The 21047-nt window shown below is 53.8% G+C and overlaps 7 protein-coding genes across 7 annotated transcripts; all 7 read left to right on the top strand.

Moving 5' to 3' along the window:
- Positions 1-247: 247 nt before the first annotated feature.
- On the top strand, positions 248-2746 carry DQ04_00911060 (hypothetical protein; the record flags this gene model as incomplete). The annotated part of the gene is made up of 1 exon (XM_009309903.1): positions 248-2746. One exon carries the CDS (start codon positions 248-250, stop codon positions 2744-2746), a length of 2499 nt encoding a protein of 832 aa, XP_009308178.1.
- Positions 2747-3062: 316 nt separating this feature from the next.
- On the top strand, positions 3063-4385 carry DQ04_00911050 (hypothetical protein; the record flags this gene model as incomplete). The annotated part of the gene is made up of 1 exon (XM_009309902.1): positions 3063-4385. The coding sequence occupies one exon, from the start codon at positions 3063-3065 to the stop codon at positions 4383-4385; it is 1323 nt and encodes a 440-aa protein (XP_009308177.1).
- A 371-nt stretch (positions 4386-4756) lies between these two features.
- On the top strand, positions 4757-7369 carry DQ04_00911040 (hypothetical protein; the record flags this gene model as incomplete). The annotated part of the gene is made up of 1 exon (XM_009309901.1): positions 4757-7369. One exon carries the CDS (start codon positions 4757-4759, stop codon positions 7367-7369), a length of 2613 nt encoding a protein of 870 aa, XP_009308176.1.
- A 701-nt stretch (positions 7370-8070) lies between these two features.
- Positions 8071-10323, top strand: DQ04_00911030 (putative EF-hand domain-containing family member C2-like; the record flags this gene model as incomplete). The annotated part of the gene is made up of 1 exon (XM_009309900.1): positions 8071-10323. The coding sequence occupies one exon, from the start codon at positions 8071-8073 to the stop codon at positions 10321-10323; it is 2253 nt and encodes a 750-aa protein (XP_009308175.1).
- Positions 10324-10905: 582 nt separating this feature from the next.
- On the top strand, positions 10906-11430 carry DQ04_00911020 (hypothetical protein; the record flags this gene model as incomplete). Its single annotated transcript, XM_009309899.1, has 1 exon — positions 10906-11430. One exon carries the CDS (start codon positions 10906-10908, stop codon positions 11428-11430), a length of 525 nt encoding a protein of 174 aa, XP_009308174.1.
- A 339-nt stretch (positions 11431-11769) lies between these two features.
- DQ04_00911010 (2-oxoglutarate dehydrogenase subunit) lies at positions 11770-14796 on the top strand (the record flags this gene model as incomplete). The annotated part of the gene is made up of 1 exon (XM_009309898.1): positions 11770-14796. The coding sequence occupies one exon, from the start codon at positions 11770-11772 to the stop codon at positions 14794-14796; it is 3027 nt and encodes a 1008-aa protein (XP_009308173.1).
- An 895-nt stretch (positions 14797-15691) lies between these two features.
- On the top strand, positions 15692-20092 carry DQ04_00911000 (putative phosphatidylinositol (3,5) kinase; the record flags this gene model as incomplete). Its single annotated transcript, XM_009309897.1, has 1 exon — positions 15692-20092. The coding sequence occupies one exon, from the start codon at positions 15692-15694 to the stop codon at positions 20090-20092; it is 4401 nt and encodes a 1466-aa protein (XP_009308172.1).
- Between the last annotated feature and the right edge of the window lie 955 nt (positions 20093-21047).

The following is a 21047-nucleotide window of genomic DNA, read 5'->3' as shown; positions in this document are numbered from 1 at the left end:
ACCACCACGGCACAATGCCTCACGTGCTACCCCACACCCCACCGCTCTCACTCTTTCCAAAACTGCCACGGACGCACCACACCTACAAAACCAAAAGCAAAACAAACAAAAAGGAAGAAGATCAGCACAAACAAACAAACTCCTCGAAGGAAGACACGACAAAAAAAACTCAAAAGAGAGAAGGAAGAAGGGGCCACACTCAACACCGCGTCTGCGTGTGTTCTTGTTGGCTAGCTTTGTTTGTGTAATGCTGCGGAGATGCCAACTGTCACGCTGTCTCGTGCAGTACGCCGCCCTCTCGGCAACCGCGGGGAAGCTCAATACACTGCTGGAAATACCCACAAAAGGGCAACGGACGCCGCGTGAGGTACTCAAGCAGTTCATCCGCGCCGAAGTCATGCCGCTGCTGCGCGGCACCACTTTGGACCGGCGCCACGACAGTGCCGAGGTGCGCCGCTCCTTGAGTCAACTCTTGCGCGACGCTTCCTTCGCCGCCGTCGTGCTACACGCGAGCCCCAGCGGGGCGTACGTCAGCACCCTCGTCGAGTGCATCAAACACGACCACACGCGCATGCAGTTTATCCACAAGATGACATCCAATCAGGCAAGTCGCGTGATTCAGCATCTGTGCCGCCTCGGCGTCCGGGACGGTGGCGTCTACGCTCCGCTTGTCGCTCGTTTAGACTTCAATGTGTTAAAGGAGGTGGCACGCGCGATGTTTGCCTTGAATGATGAGGGGCTGTACCAGGAGACGGTATCGCTCATCGTCCCGCTGTACTGCGGCGAGACGTGGGTGCCCGTGTTTGAGGGTGGTGAGGGCTACACAAAGCTGCACAACAAAAGCTGCAATGTGTTCGATGCAGTGCGTCTCTTGAGCGTATTGTCCAAATCCGTGCGCGGGGTGGTGGAGCAGCGGCGCCGCGACGAGGCGGGGAGTGCAGCGGCGCACCCGCTGCCAGTGGAAAGCATCCAGCGGCTGCGCACAAATCTAACTGTATTCATCGTGCAGAACGAGAGTCTCCTCCGCGGGGGACACTGGATCAACTTCACCCGCGCTATGGTGCACTTCCCACATGAGTTAAAGACGATGAAATACCTGGAGCAGCACCTCGTGGTGGTGCAGGCAGTGGATGCACTGCAGCTGCCGCATCGTGTGGCCCGGCGCCGCCTGTCGGATGTGCTCGAAACAGACGACTTAGCGGCTTTCGGCATGGACCGCGTCTTTCTTCCGGTCGAGCGGCAGCAATGTGAGACCTCGTGGGGCGGTAAGGGCCAGAAGAACAGATTTGACGTGCCATCGATTGATCTGGCAAAGCTTCTATCCATTATTGAGCAAGTTCCGCTGCCCAAGGCTGTCCAGCAGCGGCGCCTTGAGATTGTGATTCGGGCCATTGTAGACGACATGGATTCGCTCTCATTTGCCGATTTAGTGCGGTTCCTTCATGCCCTCCGCCAGATTGAGGGCTCCGCCCCTTTTGCGTCGACGCTCGACGCCGCGACCGCAGCAATTAGTCGGACACTGGCGGAGGAGGCCGGCGCCACGCACACGCGCATCCCCTATGTGCGTCTTGTGCAACTAGCAACACTTATCAACGCGTTTCGTGTAAAAAGCTGCAGGGGCTTCGTCACGTACCTCGATCATTTTTTGCCAACCATGCGTTTCATGTCAGTGGAGGACGCGACGTCCTTTATGAACGCGTTAGCTGCAATTGGTGAGGTGGATGGGGTGGAGCTGTGTGCGCATGTCGGCGCACAGATCCTTGACAAGGTGAGTCTCGATGGCGACGGGGACTCCACGGCCCTGCTTCTGTCGTACCCTTTGTCGTGTACAAAACTTCTGCGGGGCGCCGTGCTGCTGGGCACGGCGCCCTCGTCTGATGCTGTTGTACGCATTTTCGGCGGTTCGGGAAAGGCGCTGAAGGTGTCCTCTGCTCTTCGAGCTGCTGGGGCCTCAGTGCTCTTCGACGTTGCACGCTCGCTCTACCACTTCTGCCGTATGAAGAAGCCGCTGGATGCGGTGTGGGAGGAGATGCTGTGGTCGCACGGCGTTGTGGGCGCTCTGTTGCCGCTCCTGGCCCAGCTGACGTGCGAGTTCCGTGATGAGCTCGTGGCTGCGGGTGGCGTGTCGTCGAGGCGAGCCACGTATGTACCGCTGGCATGGCGCAGCACGATGGAGGCAGTTTTTCCGTATGTTGACGTGAATTTGGATGTTGTGTCCTTGCCGACGATGCAGCAGCGTATCGGAGAAATCTTCCCATTCTGCCGTGAGATCTTGACGATGGCGATAGGCATTGCGGCGATGCAGCGCCAGGCCCTGCAGCAAGGTCGCCAGGTGGAGCCGCTCGCCTTCTCGTCGAACGGCATCGTCCATCTCATGTCGTTTGTGCTGATGTTTGAGCACCTGCTGTACCATGGCACCTGGCAAGCGGAGATTGGCGGTGGTGCAGCGGCAGGGGCGGGTGCGAGGGAGAAGATGCGGGCATTGAAGGAAGACTACAACTCGCTTCTCACAGCTCCTGTGGGTGTGGAGGACGACGGAAAAGGAGTTACGGCCATAACGCTCATGAATGGCCTGTTCCCATCCAAGGGTGAGCAAGGTGCGCCGCGCCGCATCTTTGATCGTGGCAGTATTCTTGAGATCACCACGAACCTCCCCTTTGCCGTGTCGCTGGCGGTGAGTCAGGGGCCTATCAATGAGTTGTTCTGCGAGCGGGCGGTGGCGGCCATGGTTGGCGGCGATGGTTGACGGAGTGGGTGTCGGACGGAGAAACAAAAAAAAAAGACAGATGATGGCGGGGAAGCGAAGGAGGGAGATGCGCCTTTGTGTCTTCTGCAGCATTCCTCTATCGTGAGGAGGAGACGAAGTTTGAGATGGAGGGTGCCTGTGTGTTGTGTGTCCTCCGTTAGTACCGTCTTTCCACTTCACGGCGGTATGTGCTCGCCTTTTGTTCAGTCTCTTTTTGGTGTTGTTGTCTTTGGCCTCATCTTCTTTGTTCCTGTTGTTGTTTTTCTTTTTTGCCTTGACTGGTGCTGTCCGTCTCTGTGGAAAAGGAGCGACACTCATGTCTCGTGCGACGTCGTACGGACGTTACACGCCGGCGGGAGAGCACGTTGACCGCCTCCGTTGGCGTTTGCGCTCTGGCGCCATGGCCCGGTCGCGCTCCGCCATCACGCGGACGGAAGTTCTGGAGCAGATTGTTGACGTTGGCGAAGGAGTTACGGCGAACATGTTCGAGCAGCTTCTGGCCAGGCTGGAGCAACACGGACTCCGCCGCTGCCTCGCCGACGAGGCGAACGACATCGGTGCGGCTGCTGCTGGTGATGATGGTGGTGGTAGTGGCAGTAGGGGGGGCGAGCAAGCGGAGGGACACCACATCCATGAGGTGTCACGGCCCTTGTCGGAGCAGCCCGAAGGTGACGCGCGGAAGCCGTACTACTACTTGTGTGTGCCGTGCGAGCTGCGGCTGACAGACGTCTTGATGTCAGCGGCGACGCTTGCGATGTTGCAGGACGCGCACTACCACTTCTCCTCCGCGGAGCATCGTCGTATCGCGTCGTGGATGGGCGAGACGGACATTGACTGCACGCTGCAGACCTCCTCCGAGCTGGACCCAACGGCCTACGCACGTATCCATGTGAACGGGGTCCCGATGCTGCTCTCGACGCGCCCGGGGGGAGGCGACATGTTCTTTCCGCTTCCACATGAGGTGCGGGAGCGCGATATCACTGCGCTGTCGGGCGCGGGTGAACCGCTGCAGTTGGCCTCTTCGGAGCCTCACACAGAGGTATGGAACCAGCCGTTGCGTTCCATCTTCACTGGGGCGAAGCAGCTGCTATACACCGCAGAGGACCGTGAAGAGGTCTGCGTGATGCACTTTCCTTCTCTGGCCTGTCGGCGGAGCTTCACTGTAGTGCAGCACATCCCCATGGAGGTGTACAGGGAGGAAAGCTTTGTTGGATGTGCCACGGTGCCGGCACTCTTTGAGGTTGCTCAGAAACGCTTGCTGAAGGAGGAACGAAATCCCGCGAGCAGTGGCGGTTTCCGAGTCGGTTATGCCGTTGCCGAGAAGCCCACTATGATCTGGCAAGAGGACGCCGATCCAACATCGAGTCGTACCGTTGTGCGACACGACGGCATCTACCGTATTGTGCTGCTGCATTCAGATTTTGCGGCACGCCTGATGTCTGAAGGAGATCAACACGATGGTTTGATGCAGACAAGCATCAAGGAGGACAAAAAGAGTCAGATGCTCACGGCCGAGGCGTTAAGTCAATTCCGCACGGCCTCCACTGGAAGGGCGTTTTGCACTGAGCTGAATGCATCCGAACTGAGCAATAGTGGCATGTGGAGCCGCTCGGAGGAACCATCTGATGTGAGCAGCTGATGGCCAAGTGTCTCTTCATGTCTTGTTGCTTGCGGTGTCTGGGTGCACGCGCGCTTGTGGCACCCTCCTTCCGCGTGGTTTCGTTTCTACGAGAGCCGCAGTTTGTGGGCCCCCTTCACGTTTTCTTCCCCTTTGTTCTATTCCTTTTTTTTCGCCTTGCGCTCCGAGATCATTGCTCTGCTGCGCAAGGGTCTCTGCGATTCTCTTTCCATTACCGCTGCTTTAGCGGTCGATTCTTTTAATGCTGATATTCCTTTTTTTTGTTGTTGTTGTTGTTTGTTTGTTTCTTTTTGCGTTATGGCTTTATTAATTTTCTGTCCTCGGTTGCGGCAGCATCGGAAGAAAAGATGTTGGGAACCTGTAATGTACGCATGGTGTCGACTCCGTTTGGCATCAACGGACTGGAGTGCTACGATGGGGGTGCAAATGTATCAAAGTCACGTGTGCTCAGCCGCACAGCAGCGCAGAGCCCCGTCCCCTCTGGAGGGGTGCGCAGACTGCGGCAGATGAGTTCGCAGCAGACTAAGGGCGTCTCCAATATAGAAAAGCCCACCTTCATGGCCTCCCTGCACCACAAGGGAAAGATGCTGGTGTGGGATGCAGACACTATCGAGGTGGTTGGCATGTGTGACCACCACGGCTGCTCCGTCGCGCAGTGCATTGTCACACCGACCTATGTCTTTGTGCGCGTGGAGAACGAGGCGGGGTTCGACAATGAGGAGGATTCGAAGGTGTACGTGTGGCACACCAAAACATTTGAGCTGTATCGTCGGCTGGTAGCGCACGACGGCCGCGTTACGTCCATTGTGGTGAGTGATCAAAACGACTCGTGTTTTGCGACAGCCGGCATCGATCACGCCATACATCTGTGGGACCTAACCAAGAACGTCATGGGGCCGGTGCGCAAGATCTCGGTCGGTGGCGGTGCCACCGTGCTGCTGTACTTCAGCGGCATGATCCTTGGCGGTTTCACGCAAGCGCCACTGATGGCGTGGGATGCCGAAACGGGAGAAGAGGTGCTCCGTGTAAAGGACGGCACGAGCGCCGTGACGGCGGTGCGCTGGCTGCACGATCCATCACGCGTGACAAGGCGCCCCGGAAAGTCGCACCAGCGCTCCGCGGCGCTGCTCATCGGCTACAGTGATGGTTTCGTGAAGCAGTGGTCCGTAGAAGCGGGTGCAAAGGCATTATCCATGTCTATCAAGTGGGCAAACAAGGTCCACCGAGCGCATGTTACCGATGTGTGTGGCGATGACGATGTAGTGCTCAGCTGCAGCACGCTCGACGGTGCATTCCTGTTGATGCCCTCACGTGGTCAGGTGGCCCCGCTGGTCTCGTATGGCGTGCGTGTCGCTCTACTCGACACATGCTCCAAGAACGCAGTGATTGGGGTGGACGATGGATCGGTGGAGGTCATTTCCTACAGTGACTTTGCGGCTGGACTTGGGGAGCCAGCGGTGATTGCTTCCTTCCGTCCCCACACGAGTGGCGTCACGGGGTTGTTTCTCCAACTCAGCGAGGACCTCTCGTGGGATCGCCTCATCTGCAGTGGTGCCGATGGCACGATTGCATTTATGGACTACTCCAAGGTCCGCGGTGGACGCTGGCTTAAGGGAATGGGTGCGCAGTCGGTGGATTATATATCAAACGGCGGTGCCATCCTTATTCCTAAAGCAGCGAACGGGGGCATTTTTGTCATTGATCCACTGGATATTCTCCCCTTTGCCACGCAGCCAAATGTGCAAATAACACAAACAATTACATCAGTACGGTGGTCAGAATCCACCAATAAGCTGGTGCTGGGCTCTGATGAAGGGATGCTGATGGTGTTTGAGGGTACCGTCGCTGAGGACCGTACCCCTTCTTTTCACAAAATTGAACAGCGGCATCTAAGGCCATACTTTTCGCGCAGCATCTTTCTCAGCGAGCCCGATGGCTCCTTAGCTGTGGTGAACCTGCAGAAGAACTATTTATCATATGAGGGAGGTTTTATGATCGTTGATTTGAAGGGGGCAGACTTGATGTTTCCTGTGCAGCCACTGATGAAAATGTTTCCCATCCGCAGCAGTCTGGTCACATTTCAACGGTCCGAAGCCTACGACTACGCCGTTGTTTTGCAGCTCCGCGATGGTTCCATTCTACAATATGTTGGAAATTCGATTCGCAAGACAACGCCCGTCTTTGTGCGAACATTAGTAGAGCCTTTCCTGGCAGACGTTCTTCAGATGGAGTTGAGTGGGCTCTCTGTGTACCCAAGTAATTATGTCCTTGATGTCCTTCCGACCGTTGGCGGTGTGGTGGACCTGCTCCTGACGTATGCCAATGACACCGTGATGACGCAATTGAAATTTAGCGCTGTGCCAGGCGGTCCATTGGATAGTCACATCTTTGCTAAAAAGAACTCCGCTGCTATTGGCGGCCCCTTCTCAAGCGAGACAGAGATGGTGGTGAGCCTGCAGGCCATTCACCAGGGTGATCTCGGGTTTGCCATACTGCGGGATTCACCTTCCGTGGACATCATCACTACCGACGGGGAATACCTCTACCGTATCTCCTACGAGGGTAACGTGCGGAGTTATCAGGCGATGAGCTACCGGCGGCGCTCACGCAGCTTCCCGTTTGACACTTCTGTACTAAATAACAACACGTCGCTTGCGCCTGACTCCTCTCCCGCTGCGTGCGCCGCAGACTTCTGCGCGGAGGCACGCTACCTCGCCCTTGGCTACCGCGACGGCATGGTACAGCTCTTTGACACCACACAGCAGATCATATTTACCCGATTTGCGGTGCATACTTCGATGATTTCCGGCATTTGGGCATTTCCGCACGCCGTGATATCAGCAACGCTTGGCGGTGATTTCCACGGAGGTGCTGTTTTCCGCCGTGTTATGTTTGACGACACTGACAGTAAGGGGCCCTCGCCGGACTCATCTTTGATGCTACTTCGGCGAACATCAGCGAGCGTTTCTGTAATAGGGCCTTGATAGGAAGTACCGCCCTGACAACAACGACGACGATGACCGCGTAGGTATTAGATGCATGGATGTTTTTTTCATTGCAAGTGAGGCAATTTTCTGAGGACAAATAATTTGAAAAACGGCAGGGGTGGGTGTGTGTGTGTTCGTAGTGTCTGCACTTTTTTTTTTAATTTGCACATAAACAGATGATATTGCGGTTTTTAGTTGCGGTATGTATGGATGCATGGAACCGTTTTGCCTTTTTCTCTTCGCTACCCTTTCGGCTGGGAGTGGCCGTGGGCGTTTGTGCACAGTTTTTTTTTTATAGAGGTGCGAATGGAAACCGAATATAACAGCGTCTCGGAAGGGCAAGGGAATCTCTGTATGTATATGTGTGTCTGTGTGATCCTCTTATAACCATTTTTCCCCCTTTTCTCTCTCCTCCCGCCGTGTGTGTGTGAGAGAGCGTAAGTGTGTGATTCCTTGCGTCTGTCCTTTGTGAGGAGAAGTGGGAGGTGTAATTCTCGTTCTTCTTTTGTTGTTGTTGTTGTTGTTGGTGTTGTCATTGTGAATCGCGATAGCAAAGGACTGATCGTCGAAGCAAAAGGCGAGGCACGGTTGCAAGAAGGAGGAGGAGGAGAAGAGGATAAGTAAACAAAGAAAAAGGTTTCCGGGGAGATAACAGGGAGCTGCAGCAGCGGAGGATGGCGTACACACAGTCTCGGTCAATGAAGAAGGAGTTCGCGCTCCCCATGGTGCCGGGCATGACGTGCGGCGAGGAGATGCTGCGCCGAAACTACCACCGCACACAGATCAACGGTCCAAAGTACGACACCATGACGTCCTTCAAGAGCGTCCCCATCGACATGACGGCGAGCAACATGCAGACAATGTCGTCCGTCGCGAAGTACGCTTCTGGCATTCCTGTCGACGGAACGGATGCGGCGCAAGGGACCATGGGCAGTACGCAGAGTGCCGTCGATCTCACCGGGCGTGTGCTGCGCTTCTACGGATACACGAAGGAGCAGGTGCCGGAGAGCTCCCTCGAGTGCGAACGGCTGCGAAAGGTCATCTTCCACGTCTTTTTGGAGGACAACACGATGAGCGTGACGGAGCAGTGCGCCGACAACTCCGGATTCGCCTTCCCCGCTTCGCTGAAGCGCCACATTGTGCCGCTACCGGACGGCACCCCTATCACCTTTGCGCACTTCCGCGTCGGCGATGTCATCAGTTTCTACGGCCGCACGTACATGGTGTACGACGCCGACAAGTTCACGCGCGACTTCTACAGCCAGGCGGGTGTCGAGCTCGCGCCGCCGCAGGAAGTGCCGTTGGACGCGTACACACGGCTTCGTAATCGCCCGGTGGCGAAGGCGCACGACGTTCGCTCCATCGCCGCCGACAGTCCGCTCAACAACATGCTGTTGCCGGAGCAGGTGCGGGCGTCGCAGCAGTTCCTCGCGCACGACGGCGAGGTGCTGCGCTGCGACTGCGTCTGGGACGACACGGAGGCGCTGCATGGGGTGAAGCACTACTTCACGCTGTACTACTTCCTCGCCGACGGCAGCATCGCGGTGGTGGAGAAGGACTTCCCCAACAGCGGTCGCGACCCGTTCCCCCGCTTCTTTCGTCGTCAGCGCGTCGCCAAGCCAAAGGACGGCATGAAGTTTGACCCGCAGTCACTTGGCTCCCTCACCTTCAAGGAGGATGCCAACACAGTGTACTATACGGATGAAGACATACGCATTGGCAACATTTTAAATCTCTTCGGTCGCGACGTGTGTATTCACGATTACGATGAGTACACGCGGAATCACCTCCGCAAGAAGTTCGGCGTTACGGCGTACGAGCCGATCCCGGGGGGAAAGACACCCGCAACAGTGCCGATTGGCTGCCGCAGGCGTGAGAAAACGGTGCAGGAGTTGGAGGAGGCGCAGGAACGCCAGCGTGCAGAGAACCGCATGCGGGAGTTCGCCGATGGCGTGGTGAAGTTCCTCATGCGGCTCGACAACACCAAGTACGAGGATGAGCTTCGCCGCTTCGTCCTCGCGGTGTACCCAGCCGACAACACCATCTCCATCTTTGAGCCGGTGCAGCGTAACAGTGGGATTGTTGGTGGAAAATTCCTCCAGCGTCAGCGATGCAAGCGGCCCGGTGGGGAGTTCTACACAGCGGATGACTTCTACGTCGGAGCGCGCCTGACGATCAACAATTTTCCCTTCATTCTCCTCTCCTCGGATGAGCACTCGCTCAACTACATGGAGACCAACTGCAAGGAGTTCAGTCGCTCCGACATTAATCAGGTCGTGCGCAAGCTCCGTGCCATGCTTGCCAGTAAACAAACGGGCTTAGCCAGTGCCTTCCACGAAGCGGACACGACAAACAAGGGCGGTCTTAAGATGGACATCTTTCTGAGCATCATGAAGAAGCTCTGTCTGGACATTTCCGAACAGGAGGTCCTCAGCGTTCTGCGGTACTTTGACAAGCACAACGAGTCGTACGTCTCGTACGAGGAGTTTGTGGGGCGTGTGATGCCAGAGGGTGCCGCGGTGGCCTCCGACGACCGCCCATGGGAGGCGATTGCCGCCGAGGACGCCGAGAAGGAGTCGGCTGCGTTTGTGAAGGACCCAAGCATCGACGAGGCGAGGCGCGCCAAGGCGCAGGAGACGGCTCTCGCAGCGCGTGCAGCCGCAGAGTTTTTAGAGTTGTACGACCAGCGCCGACAGCTCCTCTTGAAAGAGTTTCGCGCCGTCACAGACTACTCTGCGGAGAGTGTCGTGGGGCCGAACGAGTTCAAGATGTGTATTCGCAAGAAGCTGCAGATACACACCATCACTGACGCTGAGCTCAATGCCCTGTGTTCGAAGCTGTTCCCGAAGGAGATGCCTCAGCTCAGCTTGGAGGAGCTGGTGCGCGTCTTCAACGGCACTTCGACGCTGCCGCGGAACATGTACGAAATCCGGCAAGGCGTTTCTCGGTAGGCCTGCACAGAATCATGCCCTGTTAGAAGGGTGTCTGGAGGGTGGGAAAGAGCGAGCGAGAGAGAGAGAGAGAGAGAAAAAACACAAAAAGAAATTTAAAAAAGCCAAAGAGGAGAGGAGAGTGGGTGGGCGAGGTGATGTGAGGTGAGGAAAGTGGTGCGTTAGAAGCTCACGGGGTGAAGGATGCGTGTGTGGCTTTTTCTGCACGGCGGGGTGCACGCTTCTTCCCCCAGTGTTGAACTGTCATGTATAGATGTGATACTGTGCACATTGCGAACAGCGTGCATCACCAAATGGAAAAAAAACAGAGAAAAAGACCCCAGAAAAAGGGAAAAAAAGGATAGAAAGTCAATGTTTCTTTTTTCTCTACCATGTCAAACAACAGGGTGGTGTCTTTCCGTGAAATCACATGCACCCTTTGGCGCCAGTGGCGAGGGAGAGGGGGGATGCATGCATTGTGTTACGGGTGCCTTCTCTGTGCTCCTCTACGTATTGTATATATATATATATATATATATATATATATGCTTGTCTGTGTTTGTGTCTTTTCGTGTGTTCTCCTAAAGCATTGGTTTTTTAGTCATGATGCGCAAGTTCATGTTAGCGGTGGTTGTGCTTCTCGTCTCTCTCTGCGCGGTTTGGGCTCGTGCCGAGAGCAGCGGAAGCCCCACCGCCGTCGCCACTCGGTCTGTAGATGAGTGTCGCCGGCTTGGATTCCTAAAGGCGGACGCCAAGTGCCAGTACTGTCAGCCGCTGCTGCAAAAGACTGGCAGCGCGGAGATGCACGAGGAGTGTCTTTCCTGCTGCACCGTTGATGACCAGGCGCCGTCGCGCACGTATGCCAGCGCTCGCATCGAATTGAGAGGCCTTCATTCCGAGTTGGGGGAGACACGCAGCGAGCTCGGCATGTTCTATCAGGCGTACAAGGAGAAGTTTGGAAGGCGTTTGCAATGGGTCACCAAGCACACGGCATTCTGGCCGCGTCTTGTATTGCAGGACGAAGATGGTGGTGAGGAGTTGGAGATGAGCCTCATAGGATGGACGAAGGACGGTATGCACGACTACTTGATGCAGGCGCTTGGCATGGACAAGACGGCGGGGAGTTGACAGAAAGACGATACGGTGTTGGCTCGGTTCAATGTCGATGTGGATCCTTGCATCATACATACGGCTTCAATGTGACTTTATGTGTCGTCATTGTTTTCCATTGCCCTCTTTGCCACCGAGAACTTTTCTCATTCCTCTTCTTCTTGGCTCCGGTAAGTAGCTCTCAGCATTTCGGCTCATTTACTTTAGGGAATAAGAAAAGGCGGCTTGACATCATATCGTTGACCCGCACTACACAGGAATAGAAACGAAAGGTTGAGTGAACAACAAAAAAAAAACCAGAATATTGCCAGAATACTCTCTCTGGTTTAGCGAAGGAAGGCGGCGGTAAACACAAACATGATGCGTCATGCCTTCTGTCGAGGCATTGTTGCCATCCCGCCGCGTGGTTTCGCGCGGTCCTACACAGACGCCAAGACAATTCGCCAACCGAACAGGTTTGATCAGCTTGTAGACGCCCAGAACGAGGCATACATTGAAGGTCTATTGAAGCAGTACGAGAAGGACCCGACGCTGGTGGAGCGCAGCTGGATCCCTGTGCTGGAGAACATCAAGAAAGGCCCTGCTGATGAGCCCGTTGTACCCACCTTTCACCGCCCCACCTCGGGGCGCACACTGACGGAGCAGGAGAGGTTGCAAAATATGAGTCTTTCGTGGATGATTCGAGCGTATGAACGGAACGGGCACTACATCGCTGCCCTGAACCCGCTGTACTACACGGAAGCAGTTCGCCAGACCGCACTCCACCCCTCTGTACTGGACCCTGCCAGCTTCGGCTTCACTGAAGAGGATCTTCAGAAGGTCTTCCACGTGACTTTTGGGTGTGACTTTAAGGCGACCTTTGTTGGTGGCGGGACGGCACGCACGCTGAAGGATATCGTGGCACAACTGCGACGCATGTACTGTGGTCCAATTGGATTTGAGTTTATGTTCTCCGGTTACTTTGACCTCCGAAACTGGTTTCGCCAGGAGATTTTGAACACACTGACGCCGCTCGAACGCAAAGATCGCCTCAACATTTTTGACGATGTGGTGCGCAGCTGTGGCTTCGAGCACTTCCTGCAAATCAAGTACGCGACACAGCAGCGCTTCGGCCTTGACGGTGGTGAGGCGCTTATCCCGGCGATGAAGGCGGCGATTCAGGAAGCCAACGACCAGGGCGCCACCTCCTGCATCCTTGGCATGGCGCACCGCGGTCGCCTGAACGTGCTGGCAAATATTCTGCAGAAGTCGACGGTAAATATATTGGGTGAGTTTGAAGGTAAGGTGCCCAGCAACACGACGTCACACATCGGCGACGTCAAATATCACCTTGGGCATCGCAAATACGTGCCTCTTCGCAATGGAAGTTTCATTGATCTTGAGCTTCTGCCCAATCCGTCTCATCTGGAGGCGGTGAACCCGCTTGTTCTCGGCAAAGCCCGTGCACGGCAGGTGTATGAAGGCAAGGCGGACTCCTCAAAGACACTTCCCATTCTCATTCATGGTGATGCCGCTATCATGGGTCAGGGATCGTGCTATGAGACGATGGGATTCTCTGACCTCGAACAGTTCCAGGTTGGTGGCACATTGCACATCATATTGAACAATCAAATCGGTTTCACAACGGACGTCTGGGACAGTCGCAGCAGTACTTACTGCAGCGATCTTTCAAAGGTAAATAACGCACCCGTGCTGCACGTTAACGGGGACGACGTCGAGGCGTGCGTCCGCGCATGTCGTATTGCTGCACGCTTCCGCCAGGAGTTCCACCGCGATATCATCATTGACCTCGTCTGCTATCGCCGCAATGGCCACAACGAGGCGGATTTACCTGACTTCACCCAACCGCAAATGTATCAGGCGATCCGCAACCACCCCAGGCTGGTTGATGTGTATTCAAAGACTCTACTAAAAGAAGGTCTTCTGACTGAAGAGGTGGTCGCAACAAAGAAGAAGGAATACGAAGGGCAAATGCGTCAAGCACTCGAAGCCGCGCAAAGCTCACAGGATTTTGTCAAGGTAATGCCGTACTTCCAACTCGAGTCGGAGAATCAAGCCGAGATGCTCCAGCCAGCAGTGAGATCTACAGATGACATCCCTGCACCAGTGGAAACGGGTGTTGATATTGATGTCCTTCGAAGAGTTGGTATGCACATCACCACGATCCCCAGCGATGTAAAGAAGCCACACCCAGTCCTGCAGCGCACGTATGCGGCTCGCAAGAAAGCGATTGAATTGGGTGAGGGTGCAGAGTGGTGTCTGGCCGAGCTTCTCGCCTTTGGAACGCTTTCCTTGGAGGGGGTGAGCATACGTCTCACGGGCGAGGATGTTGAGCGAGGCACCTTCACACAGCGGCACGCCGCAGTGACCGATCAGGAAACCAACGCCAAATACATTCCCGTAGCTAATCTGTCAACGGACCAGGCACTTGTGACGATCTGCAACAGCAGTCTTTCAGAGTTGGGTGTGTGTGGATTCGAGCTCGGCTACAACGTTGAAAATCCGTCCAACCTCTGCATGTGGGAGGCTCAATTTGGTGACTTTGCCAATGGTGCCCAGGTTATCATTGACCAGTTCTTATGCTGTGGCGAAGAGAAGTGGGATTTGAAGTCCAGTCTGATCCTGTCGCTACCGCATGGTTACTCTGGAGCAGGTCCTGAGCACAGTTCCGCCCGAATCGAACGTTACCTACAGCTTAGCAGTGATACTGACTCGGTCCCGAATAATTTCCGTCAATCCTCTCCTGCACGTATGATGGAAGCCCGTATTCAGAAGTACAACTGGCAAGTTTGCTACCCGAGCACTCCAGCAAGCTACTTCCACATGTTGCGCCGCCAAGCGGTACGCACAGATGTTAAGCCCCTTGTCTTTTTCTTCTCCAAGGCACGTCTCCGCGCCCCCAACGTGTCCAATCTTTCCGAGATGGCGAAGGGCACCGCGTTTATGCCTGTCATTGACACTGCTGCGCGTAATGATGTGGTGGCACGCAAGGTTCTCTTCTGTACGGGTCAAATAGAGAGTATTGTGGATGACTACCGCAAAAAGCAATCTGCGCAAACGCCCGGTATACATGAGGATGTTGTGCTCGTGAAGCTTGAGCAGCTCTCGCCCTTCCCATGGGAGCAGGTCGCTGATGTCTTGGAGAAGTACCATGGTCGCAATCCGAACGTTCAGTTTGCATGGATGCAGGAGGAGCCGAAGAACATGGGTTCATGGGCGTACATGCGCCCACGCTTCCAGCGCCTCATGCGCCACCTCGGCATTGCGCAGAGTGGCGACAGCTTCACGTATATCGGTCGGTCAACCTCAGCGTCCCCTTCGACTGGTTACGGCTCCGTTCACGTGGAAGAAGAGAACAAGCTTATCGCTGAAGCATTGGCGTAGCTCCACCAGGAGGTGGAGGAGGAGGAGCGCATATATATTCACTAAAGGGCATATATATATATATATATATATATATACCTCAACACCTTTACGATTGAAGTATGAGGGAAATAACGAATGAAGACAAGAAAGGGACGTTGGGTGTATCCTGCAGCGTGCAAGGTGAAAGGAGAGAAGTATCGCCCTCTTTCCTTTTATTCTTCTTCGGTTTTTTTTGTTTTATTTGTGTGTTTTGTGTTCATAGCTACTTCTCTCCCTCTCTCTCTTTCGTATTTCATTCTCCCGTGAATGTGCATACAGCAATCGTGAAGAAGGGAGCGTGAGTAGTTGGGGAGCGAATGAGTGAGGGAAAGCGAGAGAAACAGAAAGGGGGTTTCTACTTGTTTTCTTTTCTGTGTGTGTCTGTGTGTCTGTGCTTGACGACTCGCCGCCGAGGTGCTGGAGTGTTTCACACTTCCATCTACCCATCCCGCGCTGCAGTTATTCCAGTTTGACGGCGTTGTTTTGTTTTGACATCTAGGTCGGGCGGAAGATAAGTGTGATCGTGATGATGATGCTGTTGTTGTAGAGGGTACGATTATCTTTCTACGGATATCTTTTTGTTTTATTTGCGCTGTCACTTGCCGCCACAGTGTTTCGTGCTCGGGTATGTGGTCTCAGTACATTCTGCAGTTTTTTTTCTATTCTCTCTCTCTCCCGTTGCGTTGACACACATTCTCTTCGACGGTGTGGTTATGCATGTGTGTATGGTGGGTGTCCGTCTTGTAGCCCCATCACTCTATAGTGGCGGAAACACACTGGGAAGAAAGAAACATTCCGGGAAAAGGGAAGTCACACAAGAGAGAGGGAGCGGCTCAAGGAGGGGAGGAGGCTCTGTGGTCTGTGCCTCCCACAGATGTATTCCAACAGGACCCTTTGGGTCGAGGATCGCTACGCATTACGCTGCGGTGGGTGCGACGCCCGCTTTTCCATTGTGCGGCGCCGCCACCACTGCCGCCAATGCGGCCAGGTGTTTTGCCGCGACTGTCTCATAGCGCCCTCCGCAACAGTCGCCCGAAACATCATCGCCGATACCATTTCTTCACTTGTTGGGTTTCAGCGCGAGCCAACAATGAAGCTGTGCCATAAGTGCAAGCGCATTCTTGTGCAGCGAGGCGATGTGGGCCAAAGGCCTCGGCCAAGACCATTCCCCGCGAGGAGGACAATCACACACACACCGACAATAGCAGGCAGCCACTCCGCGAATGGAGTGGCAGGCCAACACGTCGCCTCGGCGAAAACGATGACGACAACAGCAGATGCGGTGTCTCTGGAAGAGAGTACGAGGAACAAGAATTCTTTCCATGCAGGTGTCAACGCAGGGGAAATGTCCTTCGTGTGTCATGGGACTCATCAGGCTTCAGTGTCGTTCTGTGACACACCACCGAGTGCAATTTGTCAGCCACTGGTTAAAAGACTATCGACGCACCCAGAGGATATGAAGCAGCAGGAAGTAGCGTATTGTTTGGGGGATGTCCCCATGCACAGCCGCAATGGCATGTCGGAGTTGCTCGTCAGGTTGTTCAAGGATGCACGCAAAAAAAAGGTAAGCAAGCCCCCTCAACTGACGGAGACGATGATCCAGGCGCGTGTGTATGTTCCTTATCCAAAGGCATCCTTTCGCTACATGGAGGGTGTCCCAGAACCAGTTGACTGCGCAAATATATTTTCCTCATCGCCATTAACAGCGAAGAACTTGAGATGCCTGGAGTGGGAAAGCTCCCGTCACTTGATCAAGCGTGCTTCGCGGCTTTTCATGCGTGAAAATTCTTTAGTGTCATCAATGAATGGAGCAGCGATTGATAAGATGGAGTGGATTGCTGGCGTATGCGATGTGTCCTGGCGGGTGGTATCACAGACGGCTGTGGTACTGCATAATCGCGTGACGGAACATTTTGATGTTATTTGCATACCCAGTGGGACGTTTGGTGACACGGTAATCATTTCTGGAGTTGCGTTTGTGCAAACAGTCGCATCTAAGCGAATGAAGACGTGCGTGAATTCACCCAGTATTCTCCTCCTCGGGGGAGACGTGGGCACCACATTGAACCCAGGCACCGACCTTTTGGAGCATCTGAAGGGATATGAAGGATACTTGGATAAGCAGTATCAACGCATAGATCTCTGGAAGCCCTCGGTGATTGTTGTGGAGGGCAACATGCACCATTACCTACAGGATAGAATCCTTCGCCATTCGGAGGCCACACTTATCCTTCATGCGGGGGGAACTGTTATGGAGCGTCTTGCTGCATGCTGCAACGCGAGTGTGGTCCAGGATCTGCAATACGTCAGCCTAGAAGACCTGTACAACGCCTCTGTGCTTGGGACATGTGAGACATTCCAACTTGTCCATGTTGGTGGTAAACCTGTTTGTATGTTTAAGGGACTTCGAGCGGCTCTATTTACCACAGTGCTCCTCCGTGGAGGAGATGGGAAGCAGCTGGAGGCTGCCAAGAGGTTACTGGTTAATTGCACCACTACGGCATACCATCTCGCCATTCAAGCTCACTGTCTGTTTGATCTGGGTATAAAGTATGTGTTACCGCTTCCGGATGCTACTGTTGCTGCCAAAGTGGTTGTCAATGAGGATAGTAATAATGGCGGTTCACCTCCATGGGGGGAGGCGTCGTCCTCGCACATGCGTGAGTGTGAAGAATACATGCAGCTGGTCGCCTGTTCGCCAAGGATTGAGGATCGAGTTGAGGCGCTAACCATGAATCTCGGTGTTAGCTTCTCTGATGAAGTGGCAAATATAGATGATGATTACGACGACTTAATGTTGGATAGCATTATTGTGAATACTGTTTTCCTCGATAGCAATGCGAGTAGTGCAGGGGTAGAGAATGCACCTGGGGGTGTGTCTGGGACATCCCCCAACGACGGTGTACGACAGTCTCGCGAGGTGTTTCCCTTCTATTGCGAGGGAGATGAGACGCTCCTGGAATACTTGGCGGGAAGGGCAAAGGAGAGTGATTCCATGCACATCATCCTGCACGGTAACAAGCGCATCTGGGTAAAGACAGCTACTGACTTTAGCAGTCTCCAAGGAAGGCGCACGGCTGTTGCACATGGTGCCTCGCAGCAGCAGCAGTCGTTGTCGTCGTCGTCGTCACGCCCCTCATTAGCACAGTCTTCCTTGTCATCTCTCCTTTCTGGGAAGGTTCGTGATGAAAGTCACATCCTACCTGTGCGCGGGTATGCTTCTTGTAAGGGTTGCTTCGACAGCGCTGGAGGAAGTTTGGCCTCCTCAACGGCTGGGTTGTGCTCGTTGCACACACTCAATCTTTCATGGGGAGCTTTCCTGGAGCTTCTTATATACGGTTCATCTTCATTTTTTTTAGCATGTGGGCACAATCTAAGTCAGAGCTTCTGTATCTCTTTTGTTGTCTCTCCCAACTCCGGTGTGGATGTCACAATCGTTATCATGGTGGAGGATCTTACCGTGTATAATATTGTCCCTCCACCCATGACAATGCCGTCTTCTGGCGATGCCCCCGAGAGGTATTTGAAGGGTGAAATTGAGGAGCTGCAGCGGTGTGTCGTAGAAATACGTGCCGCTATCCACACAGCATCCACTGCGGTAGCTACCCAACAGCCACCCTCAACGGTACCGTCGTCTTCGTCGCCGCCGGCTCTACAAAAAGGCGAGAATTCTCCCTTTTCTTCAGCACTTCACACGCGTGGCGCCAGTATGGCTGTGGATTTGCCATCTTTGCATGATGAGCAGGCGATGGCGTTGCTGCAACAGACGGAGAACCTCCTCAACAAGTTGCCGTCTCTGGATACACTGGAAGGTGTTATAATAGTGCGCCTGGATGATCTGGCAAATCTTGTAAATTCCTTTCAGGAATGGTATAACGCAAAGGTGCCAGTCGCGGAGCGTCGTATTGGCGGAAAACCCCCTTTCATTGTGGATACAACAAAGCTCGAGGACCCTTACTGGGCATATAGCCTACATGATGCTTGCGTTATTCGATTAAATGAGCCAACTTCCCTCGTCGCGGTGGCAATTCAGGCGACATCGCTTGTCACCGACAGTAAACCTGAATTCCCTCGAGGCAGCACAAGTTCTACTGAGACCCACCAATTTCCCAAAGCATCCCCAAGTGAACAGATTGAAGATTCTGGATCCCCACCCGCAGCGAACGAGCCACGTGATGTAGATCTTGAAGAAACCATGGAGGACATGCTTGGTATAGGACCATCTGTGTCACCAAACATCCAACCACACACACCATGCATGCGCTCCACAGCCGACGCGCTAGACGTCCTTGCTGGTCGAGGGGGGACAGTAAAAAGAACATTCAAACATGCCATGGAGGTGTTGATTCCGTGGGACAAAACAGAACAAGTGAGTGTAACAGTGGAGGTAATGTTTCCGGAGCAGTTTGCGGCGTTGCGGTACATGTACACTGAAGGACGAGTCCATGAATTAGCACCTTCCCTCTCCCGCTGCCGGGCGTTCAAGCCGCAAGGAGGTAAAACCAAGTCGTGCTTTTTTGCCACACTGGATGATCGTTTCGTTATGAAACAGCTAAAGCAGGCGGAATTAAAGCATTTTGCCGAATTTGGACAAAACTACTTTCTCCACATGTGCCAAATGTACACCAATATAAAAAGCACTACCGGGGACAATACGAATGTACCGTTTGGTACAATCCTCGGTAAGGTTTTCGGTGTTTTCTCTGTGCATATCAAGCGGCAAAAGCGATGTTTAGACATCCCGGCCGAAATAAGATACTATGCTCTAATGGAGAACGTATTCTACTCACGTCAAGTTGGCATAACTTACGATCTCAAGGGCAGCCAGCGAAACCGAACGGCGCAGGAAGGGTCGTCCGTCCTTCTCGATCAAGACCTTGTTGCTACCTTCCGACAAGGTTCATTCTTTTACTGCCGGAATGAGGCGAAGAGTCTTCTTATGGACCAATTAACGTACGATGCCCACCTTCTCTCCACGTCGTCTATTATGGATTATTCGCTCGTTGCCGGCCTTAACCACGGAAGTGCTCAGTTATACCTCGGCATCATTGATTACCTTCACCCTTACACGGGTGCCAAGGTAATTGAGTCCAAGGTAAAAGCGGGTATTGAAACGGTTCTTGGCCACCCGGGGCGGGATCCCACCATCATTGACCCCGTCAGTTATAGAGTGCGGTTCGCCAAACGAATGAATGAGTGCTTCTGTGGGGTACCTGAAAAGACATTTGCAGTCAAGCGCTTAATGGCAAAGAAGAAGAAACGCAACTCTCAATAGCATACCAAACGTTATACGTTTCTTTTTCTTTTTCGCCCACCAGCACAGAGGCGTGAAAAGCGGTTTTTACCAGTTTTATTTTTGCATTTCCGTAAACACGTGTTCGTGAATCAAACGGCTCTCACGGAGGCGCTCCCCTTTCCGCGTCTACCAATACAACTAAAAAAGCGGAAGGATAGCAGGCGATGTCGCCAGTGCTCGGGGGAGCTGGCCCTTTCTGCGCCCCGACCAGTGGGCAAGAGAGGAATCGACTTTCCCTTTAGGTGCAATATTTTCCAATCCGCCCCCGACCCCCAGCCCCGGGAAATTATGATGGAACAACGGCCAGCATCGCGACCAAACAAACCGCACCGTATACGGTCGCACAATTCAACCGTTAGAGTGGTGCACCTGCAAACGCCGCGGGGGCAACCCAAAAGGCAGATACACCAATAAAACAAAATACGAAACGTAAAGACAAAAATCAAAGGGTACGGCACCCCGGGTTCCAGCGCCATCACTGATCGCCGTACTAGCGGGGCCTGTGGCCGCTTAACTTCACAAATCGGACGGGATATGGTGCATTCGGCCAAGTATGGTCGTACCCGGCAGATTAGATTGATTTTGGTGTTTTCGAAACCCCATGAAAAGAGTGTGTGCAATGAGAAGTTATTCACTAATTCTTTGGGTAATAGTTCTTCGTTTGTGATAAGTATCACTTGGTTTGTATGATGGGAGTTGTGGATACTGTACACGGTGGAGGTTTGTGGTGTTGATGTAGTTTTTAATTGTGGTAGGTATTGTTATATCTTTGCTTGGTAATGGCTTGATGGTGTCTGTTAGAGAACACAATGTAGGGATCAGGGAGATGACGTTAGAGCCCTATGCGCAGGAACAACGTAACAAGAGTGGTGAAATGGTGGTTGAAGATGTGCCTCAGCAGTGAGGTGTAGGGGTCCGTTTGTCTTACATGATG

Source organism: Trypanosoma grayi, assembly GCF_000691245.1.
Source record: "Trypanosoma grayi strain ANR4 Tgr_91_V1, whole genome shotgun sequence".
In the NCBI taxonomy this organism is placed as follows: domain Eukaryota; phylum Euglenozoa; class Kinetoplastea; order Trypanosomatida; family Trypanosomatidae; genus Trypanosoma; species Trypanosoma grayi.
The sequence above is the reverse complement of the archived record's forward strand: the minus strand, read 5'-3'. Positions and strand labels throughout refer to the sequence as shown.